Source organism: Corvus hawaiiensis, chromosome 7 (assembly GCF_020740725.1).
Source record: "Corvus hawaiiensis isolate bCorHaw1 chromosome 7, bCorHaw1.pri.cur, whole genome shotgun sequence".
NCBI lineage: Eukaryota > Metazoa > Chordata > Aves > Passeriformes > Corvidae > Corvus > Corvus hawaiiensis.
The window spans coordinates 22,505,203-22,518,342 of record NC_063219.1 but is presented as its reverse complement, the minus strand read 5'-3'; the positions used below and the strand labels follow the sequence as shown (position 1 = coordinate 22,518,342).

The following is a 13,140-nucleotide window of genomic DNA, read 5'->3' as shown; positions in this document are numbered from 1 at the left end:
ACCCAAGCAAGCACAGGAAGGGGGAGCTGGATTCAGTGTGACAGCCCATCTTCAAACACCACTTTTACTCCAGCCTTTACCCTATGTAAAGATACCCAGGACAACTTCCTGAACCATCACAACAAGATCAAATCTCTTGGACAGCAAAGCATCAGGATGGGGATGCCTCTTTCAGTCCAAGTACCATTCCACTCAACTTTTTGTTCAAGGATGCAGCAGTATCAACTCTCTTTCAAAATACCAAAAATTACTTTTAATGCTGTGGTCCAAAATTTGACCGGGTCTACTGGCACGGTTCTTTTTAGCTGGAATGTTAGACACTTGGTAAGCGGTAAAGGCTGCTTCATTGGTAGCTACATTGAGGTTTTTTATGCAATAAATAATAAAATAAGCTAGGAACTGACTGCAAATACACTTTCATGAGGTTTTCAGCAGAGTAAAGTCCACTGGATTTACCTTTATTCGTAAGTATTGTAAATTATTGTTAATTTGCAACTATTATAACATTACCTTTATTTTTAAGGGCAATTGAAATCAATTCCCTCCTCAACTGTGCAGAGATCCACACTACTCAACAAGTCTTTCTGCCTCTCTTTGTGTCAGAGATTATAGGTATACACTGAACCACATTATGCACTACATAATAATTTATGCATGTTTATACATTTCACAGCCAAGTAAGTGACAGTCCAGCTCTGTATAAAGATGTAGATTTAGTCATTAGATTAGAGAAGAAAATCCTTTAAAATATTACAACAAGAACAGCACAACTCAATACAACTGAGCAGTTATAAGTGGTTTTAATGATTTTTCACTTTTTGGATATGATAATCCTCAAAGTAGCATTCAAAAATATAGTGCAAAATATTTATTCATTTTATTTACAAATAAAATGTGCAGTTCAGCTTCTTATCCTTGCCACAGTAAATGTTATTCTTTTATGTGATGAACAGAAGTTATGAGAACCATTCATAGAGAAAAAAGTTAATTTTAAACCTAAGAACAAAGACCTTCTTTCAGTTATATTTTTGTAGGAGTTACACAATATTTTTCAAAGGTGTTTTCAGTTGAAAATAAAACCCAGAAAGTCCAAGACAACACTAAAGAATTACATTGGAAAGAATGGTTTTTCAAAACCATAAAGTTAATTTTGCTGTGACAATCACAAAGCAAAGTTCTTATCTACATAGAATATAAATTTTTTTTGCAGCTTAAACATAGAATCTTTACAGTGTAATGGGGTTTTTCCCCCTTTTTGCTATACAAATTTCCTTTAGGGGAAAAAGTATACTAGTATCTTCCTCTCCCTCAGATGAAACAACAAACGCTTTGGTTAAAGAGCAATTCGCGCACAATAGTGTTTTAACTTGCAAGGCAGCACTCCTTTATTAAGTTGGTAGAATTCCACTAGCTGGATGAGATCAGTAAATCTGGTATGACCGTCATCAAGGGTATAGAACAGCTTCCCATCATCTTCCAACTGTAAAAATGGAAAAACAAGATTCAGTAAAATCCTCTTTTGCTATGGTATTTCTTTCTGACTGGAATACGTGTTTGACACGTGTCCTTACAGACCAATGTATTATAATCTTATGAATACCGTGAGCAGGAAAAATACAGTGATCATTTACACAAAAAATAAACAACAGAAAAACATTTTTTTGTATTATTTGACTTCAAGTACACACCTTAAAGGAAAGAACAGTTAAATCAGTATAGGAATACTCTTTCTGCACTAACAATACTACTCCATGCCTTTGCTTTGGAATTATAGATGGAGTTAATATGAACCCTGAGTTCTTACAGAGGTGACATGAAACAACCAAGTTTGAAGTTACTCATGGATTTCAACCTTTGTTCCACTCACTTCCATGATTTTCTATCACTTTTGTAAGGTGTGATGAGGCTACACACCAGTGCAGCGGTGTGCTGGGTGGTATTAGCTACACAAGACACTGCCCATCACAAGAGTAACATGCTTGCTCTAGTAGTATGGTCTTGGTTGCAGGAGGAAGAATTGCCGCAGCTCCAAACACTCGTATTAGCACAGACACAGAAGAGAAAGAAGAAACTTCAATAGATACCATTCCTTTTGACTTTTAGATGCTTAAAAATTTGCAATCAGTATTTCCCTCTTCTAAGTTACTGAATGTTAGCTCTTGCACAATTTGTATTGCACTGCTGACTATATAATTTCTTGATTTAGTTCCTCTACTGCTGATTTGTCTAATATCAAGAGGATTAGTGAAATAGTGACTAATTGGTATTCAAGTAAATATAGGGTGAAAAAACATATTTAAACTATTTTTAAAAAGAAAAGGGGAAAAAAGATACTTTATAAGATTGGAAAAGTAGTGAACAGAGGATCCTGAAGTAGGGCTAGCACAGAGTAGCAGATGGTGTGCTAGGGGAAGATGCAACTACCCTACTTGAATACAGAGGAAGGGAGAAGATATAATTAGCTGTCTTACCTGTAATTAAGATGTTTTATCTGAAACAGCTGTTGAACTGCTTATGACTCCTGGTTATTCTACCCCTTTCTACCATGTCTGGAAGTAGTTTGTAATTTCTTTATTCTCAGATTTTGGTCAAACCAGGTCAAACACTGCTAGTTCAGGAATTACCAATGTGTGAATGTGTAAACTACTGTGCTCCAGCCAAGAACCTGAAAATGGATTATCATTCATTGGACTTTCTTTATGCATGCAATTTTCCTTCCAACACAGGCGAGGAGAGTTAACAATTCAAATGTCTGTTATCCTCCTAACAAGTTAATTCCAAACCTTGAAATAAATACCAGACAGATTGCTAATTCTAAAGCTATCAATATTTTGCAAAGTAAAAACTCACATCGAAGTTCTGTTGCCCAAGAACCTAGCACCTTCTGCAAGCCAAGAAGGCTGTTATGAGAGAACATTTATTAGAAAAAGACAGTCCCAGAACTGTGTATCAACTCTTCATCTTTCATATGGACAAAATTTCAGGATAGAATACACTGAAGTGAACTTGCATCAGCTCAGAGTATAAAGGCTGAAAAATACCTTGAAACTAACAAGCTCTTCAATTTTCACAGTACAGGATCCCAAAAGTATCCCAAAGGTTTCCTTTTGAACTTTTTACAATCAATTCCCTACTACCCACCTGCAATACCTGTTGCACAGGTTACCAGTGTTAACATGAGGCACCTGTTAACATGGGTGAGGCATGAACTAGCACGGTGCACACCCTATCTAAAAGGAGACATTTTTAAGTGCAGCATAACATGAAGCAACCTAAAATACAAGAGAAAAATAATGTATTTAGAGATTGAATTGTTTTTACCTGTAAAACTGCTTTCTAAATGACATTTATTTATTTACATTTTGTAGGAAAGTTTGCCTTCACAATGGCTGGAAACAAGCAAGAGCTTAGAAGAAAAGTAGAATTTGAAATTCAAAGAGAATTTTTGATCTCCAACTAATAAGCTATGGAGTTACTACAGTAATACAAAATGCCTTGTTTCTTAGAAAATGAACACTACATTTAGATCAGCAGCAACTGGAACTAAAGCCCTTCCTCCCTCAAACAACAATTTTCTGAAATCTTTAAAGAGCACTGTTCTAGCAAAACAGAGCATGTTTAAGTCAGGGTATTGAGAATGGAATGAGGGTACTGAATGCAACCAGAAACTGACAGAAAGGAACTGAAATATGCGGATATTTGTGGGACAAACAGCTTCCATGCTGACATACTCTCTCTGGATTAAGCTGTTCTCATCACAGATTTATTTTTTCTGGTTACTAGCATAGGAGAAATTGCTTTACTTAAAAAACAATTCAAAAATGTTTCCTTCAAGTCAGTCAAGTTTCACAATGAAATGGTACAGGTCTTCTCAATGAACAGCATGGAAAATATGACCCAAGTCTATAGACAATGATATCAAAACAAAGAATTCCTAGTGCCTCCAAAGATCCCACAACAGGAGAGCAAGGTTTTAGCACAATCTTTTGAAGGGAAGAAGAGAATCATCCATTTCAGAGGAAACTGAAGATAACTACAACTTCCTGCTACATCTGTGGTTAGAAGAGAGGGTCTGTTTCCTGATAGGGAAAGAAAATTGTCTCTTAAATTTGAGAGTTAAAGGACATCCCAATAAAGTAGAACCATACACTCTTTGTATGGAGTTCAGAAGGTTTTCTAAGCCACACAGCAGTTATACCAATGTAAATACTAGAAGCGACTACAGTCAATAGATGCATAGAGATCTTACACCTGGGATTCTTACCATGGATTATATGTTGATGACCCCATGGAATCCAGGGCATAGCTATCACTTTTGGATGAAGGACTCCTCCATTGTCTGTACCTAAACACAACAAAATCCTGGACAGTTCTTCTAGCTAACACTGATCCACTTCTTTCATCCTCTCAAATAATTCCTTCCATTTTATTCTACATGAACTTTTTTTAGGGGAGGATATCAGCTACAAGCCCTAGGTAAGGCATACAGAAATTTAGTGAATGATCATAGGGTATCAACAGATCAAAAACAGAAAAAAAAGTGCCACTTGACTAATTTTTACTGAGAAACAGTGGAATCTGCCAGAAACTTCAGCAGGAAGATACATGGAGGGCTAGAGTATTATGTGGTCTGGAAGAAAGGTTCTTGTAAAGAGAGATGAAAAAGCTCTGGGTCTGCTCAGTTATGTCAACTATCTGCGGCCAAAACACAAAATGCTCAAGTGTTTCTCATCTCAAGAGAAGCAGCATGTAAAGAAACCCACATAAACCACGTCGTGAGAGAGTGGAAGCAATGGGGATGGCTGACCATTCTGGCAGGAGAACTGGACAGTATGTTAAATAAAAATTAACAGAAATATGATTTCAGCTTAGGAAATTTCAGCTTACCTATAAAACAGCTGGACTAAATAAGGAATTTTTTTTGTTTTGTTCCCCTGAAGAAGACCTGGACATGACTATACCACAGTAACAAGAAGAGAAGTCAACAAAATATGTTTGACTACAAATATTGATACTATCCTGAACAGAAGAGTCAGTGAGATATGGACACACATCTTAGGCAGTCCAAAAGACATGACTAAGGAGTTGTATACATACTGAAAATTTAAAAGGAAACATGAACTCTATTAATACACGATTTCCATGTCATCAGGGTTGCTTCTATTCCAGTTGAAATAGATTTGTTTAGTTTTTCAAGAAACTTTTTAGGATTTCATAACACTAGTCAAGCTTTAGAACAAATCAAACAGCAAAGCTCAAAAATATTCAAGTCTGCTAAAGAATACTAATTATATTTAGTAATATTTGGTATTTATGATACAGGTATGATGTTTACCTCTTCTACAAAACAGCAAAAGAAGAAAAAATCCATCAATATTCTATCACAGTTATTCAATTGTTTGGTTTTACAACTCCATTTGTAAACTGAAAAAACTTACTTACTGGTACAATTTGAAAATGTTTTATTTTTAATCCATGACTCAGTGACAATACAAATGTTTTGGGGTTACTTTGGCTATCACGTACCAGGAATACCCTAGAAGAGATTGAAAAATTTCAAAGTAAGATCATTTGAAATCCTTTTGTAAATATCCAGTTAAAATTGTTCTAAATTTGTTACAGTAAGTACTAGTGAAAAGCGTAAATAATATCAATTACGTAAGTTAGGCTTTTAATCAGTATTTCTTTGCAAATATGTCACTGGGAATACTTACTCTTAAATTCTTCTTCACCTTGTCTATTATGTGAAAAACATGCATTCTCAGAATAAATGACACTGTAGGCGTTGGTTTTTACACTGCATAGAATTACAATACATCTCTTCAGACAGAAAAGCACCCTCAAAGTTTGTGCTTTGAACAAAATTTTTCTTTGGACTCTGACTTGAGAAAACTTGAGTTTTCTAAATCACAAGCATTATAAGAAAAATCAAAAGGTAGTTAAACAGTAATTTGACAGAACAGGTAATGCAAGACACACAGAATGTTTTTCACATCTGGCCAATCCTCATAAATGCACTCTCATTTCTGCACAGTAGCAAAATTCCCAACAAGACAGAGCTATACACTGCTTGCTTTATGGAATCATTATTGAAATCATGACACTGAATGGCCAACAGTGCCACTGCAACTTATTCACTGATACATTATTCCAGTCAGAACGTGGACGAACATAACTTTTTTTTTTTTTTGCCATAGTCCTGGTAGAATAATTTGGTACAAGCAAAGAATGATTACCAGCATGAGACACTTTGCATTGAATCACCTGATTTGGAATACTGGCAGAGAACATTTTGGAGGACAGGGAAGAACCTGATTGATAGATTTGCAGTGGAGAGAGTCCGAACCGCTTGTACTGTGCAGATGTGGAACAGATATAGCTGACCAATGCACCAAACAAGGGAAATGGAGGGACAGCCATAGGCAAGCATGCTCCTCTTTCAGGACACAAAGGAAATGGGCAAAATGGACTTGCAGGTATCAATCAAGCAAGCATTAGTGACCACCTAACCGTAACTGTTTGTCCCACCACACACCAGAAATGAGAGCCCAGCTACTACATGAAAAGAAAGAATTTCAAGAGGGATAAAAAAAAAACAGCCAAAGGTTTGCAGTGGATTTTTACTGACTACCGGCATAGATTCAAAATACTAATTTCATTCTTAAAGTTTTTAAGAGTTCTACTTTTACGAAGTAAGAAGCTATCTGGAATTAAGACATTTGGAGTCCATATAATCATTACCATCCCTGTGCAGTCTAGTTAGAGCCCCGTTACTAACGCAGTCACTCCCGAGGGCTGCTGCCAGCTCAGCGTTCGGCACGGGCAGGGACAGTCGGAGCGCCGGCAGCGCGGGCTCTGCTCAAACCGGCTCGCTCCCACCACCTAGTGGGCTCTCACCCTCCCCGGGACACGAACGCGACTCTTCACAGAGGTTACCACAGATCCCATAGATCCTGTGCATTAATTCAGTATTTTATGTATTTGTCATTAATGACTGGCGCTTCATTTTATTCAGAAAAATGACACTGTAAAAATGTGCCACTTTGCAAATATTCAAAATGAGGTATCTACACCCAATTACTAGGATCCACATTAAAGGATACACAATGTAATCACTTTGATGAGGATTTATGTTCCCATTCATCAGTTCTTTTAAAGTACATTTTCTTACTTTTTTCCTTGTTTTATCACACATATAAGCAACGTTTCTTCTCCCTCAGATAAAAATACCTTTATTCTTTTCTAACATAATCACAATAGACCTACTTTAGTTGTCAAAGAACCTTTAAAAGCTTTATTATGAAGAAAGGGTTGTAGTTCACATAATCTCAGAAATGTTAGCTGGAAGGAGCTTTTTAGACATGCTGGATGACTCCAGTCAACTTCTCCCTCATAAAATTCTCTGAATCACCAGTTGCATTTTTTCATGGGCCTTTTGGTAATGCTCTTTTTTCACAAAAGTGGAAGTCCAATTAACCATCCTTGTGCTGATTATGACTGGGCTTGTCTCTCTTTCCTCCCCTTCACTTTTTTTTTTTTCCTGGAGCCCTTTCTGTAGATGTAGAAAACAGTACTACAACATACTTTATCTAAAAAATATAAAACTGAAGGAATTCAACCAGGAATCTCATGTTCCAGGTATCTAACTGGAAACAGACTCAAAGAAACTGAGATTTTTATGGAATTACTCATTGAATGAAGGAGGCCCAAGCTTACATTTAATACAGGACTAAAGATAAAAATGCAGAAATGAAAAGCAGGAGGATTTGAACATAAAATACCTACTTGCTTTGGCATTTTTAATTAATATTTAAATGAAATATTTTAAAATTTAAAGACTTATCCTAACACTTACTGTTTACTATTAAAGGATGACACCATTTTTAGTCAATTCATGAGAAAAGAGCATATTTTTTTCCAATGTCTGTCCCAGCACATTATCTTAGAAGAATTTTTTCAGACTTCCTTTTATTCTTTCATCACTAATTGAGATACAAAAGACAGTGGTGCCAAGGTTGACAGTTCCCAGAGAATACTGTGCAAAGACACAGCTCAAGTGCTTGGCTCTGAACAGACGTAAGTAATCGGTCAGTGACAGAATCAAAGTCTTAGATCACCACTTCATTGCTTCCAAATGATACAAAATAGGAACCAACTGATCCCCAGATAGCCCTATATAAACGAACTTTTATTCCTATTAGGAAAGTGCAAACTCCTCCTGCCTTCACCTCCCCACAATAACAGGCACATGAAAATAGTTGTTGGTTAGAAACATGTCTCAGAGAAGCTATGCAAAGAATTAACTTACCCATCTACAAGTCCATGCTGCAAAATAAGTCTCTGAGCCTCTTCTCTAGAGATTTTATGATGAAACCATGACTGAGATCTGTGTATAGCTGTAGAAAAAAAAAAAATCAGTGAAAAAACACTTTCCCTTTATTGAAAGAACCAGTTACTGCGTTTCTCTGGCAAGGAATTAATTCACACATACCCATGTTAGACATGGCAATAGGACTACCATGTGAGTTGAGTCGGAGACACCCTCTCCTCTGCATGAGAAAGAAGCAAAAACATGACTTCAAAGCTCTTTTGTTAAAAAAAAAAACAAAAAACCAAATCTCCAAACCAGAAAATACTATTCTGATAAATCAAAAGTGTTTATACCCGCCATGCTAATCCTTCTTCAACTGCAACTGAGAGGGCTTCTGTTGGATTTTCTATAATTCTGCTTCTGTGTCCTGAGAAATCCATTGCTACTAAAGAATTTTCTGAAATGCTTCTCTGCAACAAAGAAAAATAAATTTAGTTTTCTCATTTTTTATAAGATTCATCATTTAATAGCGAGCTTCTGAGAAAACATTATGTTTTGTAAGTGATATTTCAAGTATTGGCAGTGTTTCCCATCAGAGCCAAACTCGTTGTACCCTAGGGAGCATTTGTAATTCCAGTATGCTGCTGCAAAGCTCAATTTTACAGTCTGGCAGGACAGATCATCTTTTTGCATTACTGCAAGGGATGATAAATACATCACCTTACCATAAACTGTATTTATATTTTTAACTATAACTAGCCCTCTGCATGTCAAAACAAGTCAGGAAACTGTTATTAAGATGTCCAAGTAACAGGGAAAAAAAGGTAAAATACAAAATTATTATATATAATGATCAAATGAAAAAATATTCAAAATATTTCATTAGAAATATGTCAAATTTATTTATTTGCTATATAAACTTCCATTCAGTTTACCATATTTAAGCATTGAAAACAGCAATTTTTATGGAGTATAACTCTATTTTAATACATCCCTTCTAACTCTAATCACAGACTCAGTAACAGCAGCATCTGTGTCTTGAGGTGACTTGGGGTCTATTTTTTCCCGAACCTGGTGGGGGAGGGCTGGTTGTAACCTGCCCTCTCTCAGAGGATATATTTCCAAATTTGTCCAAACTGGCACAGTCTGTTATAAAAAAAAGCTTGGGTTTTTTTCTCTCAGTGAAGATCAAATTTGTAACAACTGAATAAGAACACTGAAGTTTGACAAAACAGTCCTAAAAATTACCAAAATGTTTCTCAGAAACCAAGGTTTACAAAATCAGGTTGTATAAAGATTGCAATGGCTCAAATGTTGGCAGGCACTGGAATATCTAATAAATAAAAGAGCATTCTAGCACTCCATAAATTAAAGCAACATCTGGACACAAGAGGCCCAGATTTCTGTAGGGTTAGCAAAGCTTCCCAGTCCAAAACCAGAGCAGCTCTGTTTTGTTCTTGCTTGGTTACAAGCATGGATGTAACTAGAAATGGAAGACAGCAATACTGTAGTTCACTTGACTTAGGTCTATCTGAGTAACTGTAACCTGTACAGAACTTTGCAAAAGTAAAAAAACAAGGGCAAAATAAGAGCAAATGTTTGCCTCTAGCAGAATGGAGAGAACTCTTTGTAGCTGACATGGTTGAGAAATTAAGGAATGTGAAATGTGGAAGCAGCTTCCTTATGAAGTATGTTCATTAGCATGTGCACTTAATCCCCAGATTATTCAATTTGCTGTTTAACTCATGAAATATACACAAGTAGAAAAACAGTGCCACAGTTAGCAGTAGGTATAGATTCTGCCTGTTAGAAGCTATGGGAGCTAAAATGCACACAACAGTGAAAGAGGAGAGAATCAGTGATGGCTCCCAGATCCATCATAAGAGCAGCTGCTGGCTATTGCAGTAGCTTCACATGACACAAACTAAAGACATGGGCAGCGTATTAAGCACATGCTTAATAAGACATGGTTATTAGCAAGGTCACTGAAAACTACCTTTGTGAATACCTGTGATAGCAAATGCATTTCTTAGGCATTTTATCAGCAAGAACTATAATAAAAGCTAAAAAAATCCACCATAAAATCACTGTCACAGATCTCGGCAACAAGTAATTTTTATCCAATTTAGCCAACAAAAACCACAAAATGGATATAAATCATCCACGAAAAAGTCTGAAATCAAATGACTCATAAAGAGCTGGGATAACATAAGATACTAAGAAAAGGACAACCTCACCCAATCCCAACTATCTGACTTAGAAAATGGACACAGTATCTAGTACAGGCTGTTTTTTCTCCAAAACAGGGCAGACTATCTGCCAAATTATGGTCTTCCTCTGAAGTCCAGTCAGTATTACACCAGCTGAAATTCATCTCAAGTAAATATTTTATATTTTTTTAAAAATTAAAAGAGGAAGTATACTGAAAAGGATTTGTTACAACCTTCTTATTCATCAGCATGTGTAACCTTAAACACTTTGCTTCTCTTTTAATGCATTTACAGTTCTGCTGCTTTGTTTTCAAAATCTTCTTTCCATTCAACAGTAATAAGCCAATGAACTCCCAAAATACTGAAGACTTTACTAAGGGAAGAGCCTTTTAACTGGTTTGTTCTAAGTAAGAAAATTAATTAATTAGCTCTCTAGTCAGCCCTGGCAGCCCTAAATATTTTGGCAAGCGTTCGCACATGCAAGGTTTTGAAGGAGCAGGTCAGTAGTATAACTGACACAAGTTACTTGAAAAGAGCACAACAGCAGAAACATGTATTTATTCATGGAGCTACTGTGGCACATACCATAGGTGTTATATTCAAAGGGCTGCAGCCACTTCTACCTTGATATGGTTGCATGTAATTCTGATAGAGCTGCATCCCATACTAAAACCAGAAAATAACATGGTTAGCATTTTAAATTACAAACCTAAGCCAAGTAAGGTTTTTTTTTCAGATGTAAAAGATAGCACAGGCTTTACTTTACCATTAAAAACCAGGGACAAAAGCTAAGGAAATGTACATCATCATTGTTGCCGCTGCCTTTATAAATGTACACTTGTGCATTAAATACTACCCATTTAATATATTAACTGGCCCGTTCCTATTTTGTCACAAACAGTCACATTTTAAAAACATTAAAGTTCCATTCTTGTGTATTCTTGTCACTTTGTTCAAGAGTACTCAGCAATCTCACTGAATTCAACATGGTTACACAGAAGCATATGCTTAATGTTAAGAATTTTCAGGACTGAGGCATCATTGCCTCCCCTAAAATGATTCCAGAAATTTGGTCTCTCTCTACTTGTTGGGATGAAAAAAACAAGCTTTCAAAGTAAAAAATTGATATTGCTATTGCATGGGAACCTAAAAATTATGTTACTTCTCTACTCACAGCATCAAAATATCACATACCACACTTAAGCAAGAAGTTAACTCCACACAGAAAAATTACCTTGAGTAACCTAATTGCTGTCATCCAACAGGTCCTACTTTGTTCATCATCTGCACAGAGCTGTTTCAGGTCTCTGCTTCCTCCTGATTTGTTAGGCTAGAAGGCCACAGCACATTTTTTTAGCATTAAAGCATATCTTGAAGATAATACCTGTTGAAATAAAAGCCACTAATTCTCCTATTTTATAATAGACAGCTGAATATTGCTTTCAAAGCCTTAAAGAAACTTAAGCTTACCTAAAAACTGTGGCTTGCTTTAATATGTATCAGAATAATAAGCTTGTACCTTAAAGCAGAATCCATAGTTTGTTGGTGCTCCAGAAATCTTTTTGCCTGTTAAAGACATGTACATATCACTATTGCTGAATTCACAGAAAAACTGCAGATGCCTTGGCTCCTAAAAAGAAAAGCAATGTAATACAGTTAGACTACTTTTAACCAGCCTCTCCAAATAAGAAACTTGGAAGGTTACAGTTATCCTGTTCCAAAATACAGTTTTACAAACTGCAGTTTTAACCATGACATCATGAAATCTAAAAAGAGGCAACTCAATATTCATTTCATAATGCAGAGGGAAAAAAAATCAAATTAGTTAAAACGTTTATTCTTCTAGAGAGGAAAAAACCCCAAACTACAAGTTATATAATTTCTGGGAAAACTTCCACTAGATTCAAGCAATAATAAAATTAGAGGAGACAAGTTTTGAGAGCAGTATGCATTTCAAACATCAAAACAAACTAAACTTTCATAATCTGAAAAACAACATACTGTTATAATTATTACTCAGTACCACTTCTAACCATTATCTCTACCAGCTAAGCTTAATTATGCCAAGGAAGCAAACAAAAGAAATTTGCCTAAGGATAAAAACCAGCTCAATGCAAACTTTGGCAGGTAATCACAGAAAATCCAAAACAACAATAAACGTTGGTTTAAGTAGTTTATGTAAAAGGTTTCTCAACTCCAATGTTTAATACGATAAAGCTTAAATTACCACCATTAAAAATTTGAACTAGTAAAATGAAAAACTGTCCAGTGACAAATTTTGAGAATTCCTAAAGTTATCCTGTAAAAATTCTTATTTTATATAATTCATTACTATATCCATTTTTCAGAACATCTACTTATACTTCAGAAATTTAACTAGTATTTGAAAATTTATTTTAACAGGGTACTCTGTTATGAGAAATATCAACCAGAATGAAGCAAACTTACCAGGCAAAAAGAAACTACAGTTTCTAAGACAACACCTTCCCAGTTTTGTATATCCATATCTCTCTAGATTTTATCTATAATAGCTAGATTTTTTTTTTTTTATCACTACAAGTTTAATTATTTGGTTATAAATTTTGGTTGTTATTATTACAGCAAATGATAAATACATCC

General features: G+C 35.6%; 1 protein-coding gene across 10 annotated transcripts in view; it reads right to left on the bottom strand.

The window, feature by feature from the left end:
- Positions 1 to 781: 781 nt before the first annotated feature.
- The window catches only part of GRB14 (growth factor receptor bound protein 14), a 58,088-nt gene continuing 45,729 nt past the window's right edge, over positions 782 to 13,140 (bottom strand). For 3 of the 10 annotated variants that reach the window (XM_048310020.1, XM_048310027.1, XM_048310026.1), the window contains 8 exons: positions 12,041 to 12,151; positions 11,756 to 11,851; positions 11,107 to 11,187; positions 8,665 to 8,781; positions 8,492 to 8,549; positions 8,309 to 8,396; positions 5,443 to 5,536; positions 782 to 1,480 (listed from right to left, as the gene is read on the bottom strand). In XM_048310020.1, the coding sequence (XP_048165977.1) occupies positions 1,334 to 1,480; positions 5,443 to 5,536; positions 8,309 to 8,396; positions 8,492 to 8,549; positions 8,665 to 8,781; positions 11,107 to 11,187; positions 11,756 to 11,851; positions 12,041 to 12,151 (792 nt within the window). In that variant the 3' untranslated portion in view covers positions 782 to 1,333. Of the gene's footprint in view, positions 1,481 to 1,944; positions 4,346 to 5,442; positions 5,537 to 8,308; positions 8,397 to 8,491; positions 8,550 to 8,664; positions 8,782 to 11,106; positions 11,188 to 11,755; positions 11,852 to 12,040; positions 12,152 to 13,140 lie in introns of those variants that run through there. The other 7 variants (XR_007204903.1, XR_007204905.1, XR_007204904.1 and 4 more) reach the window with 7 other exon arrangements.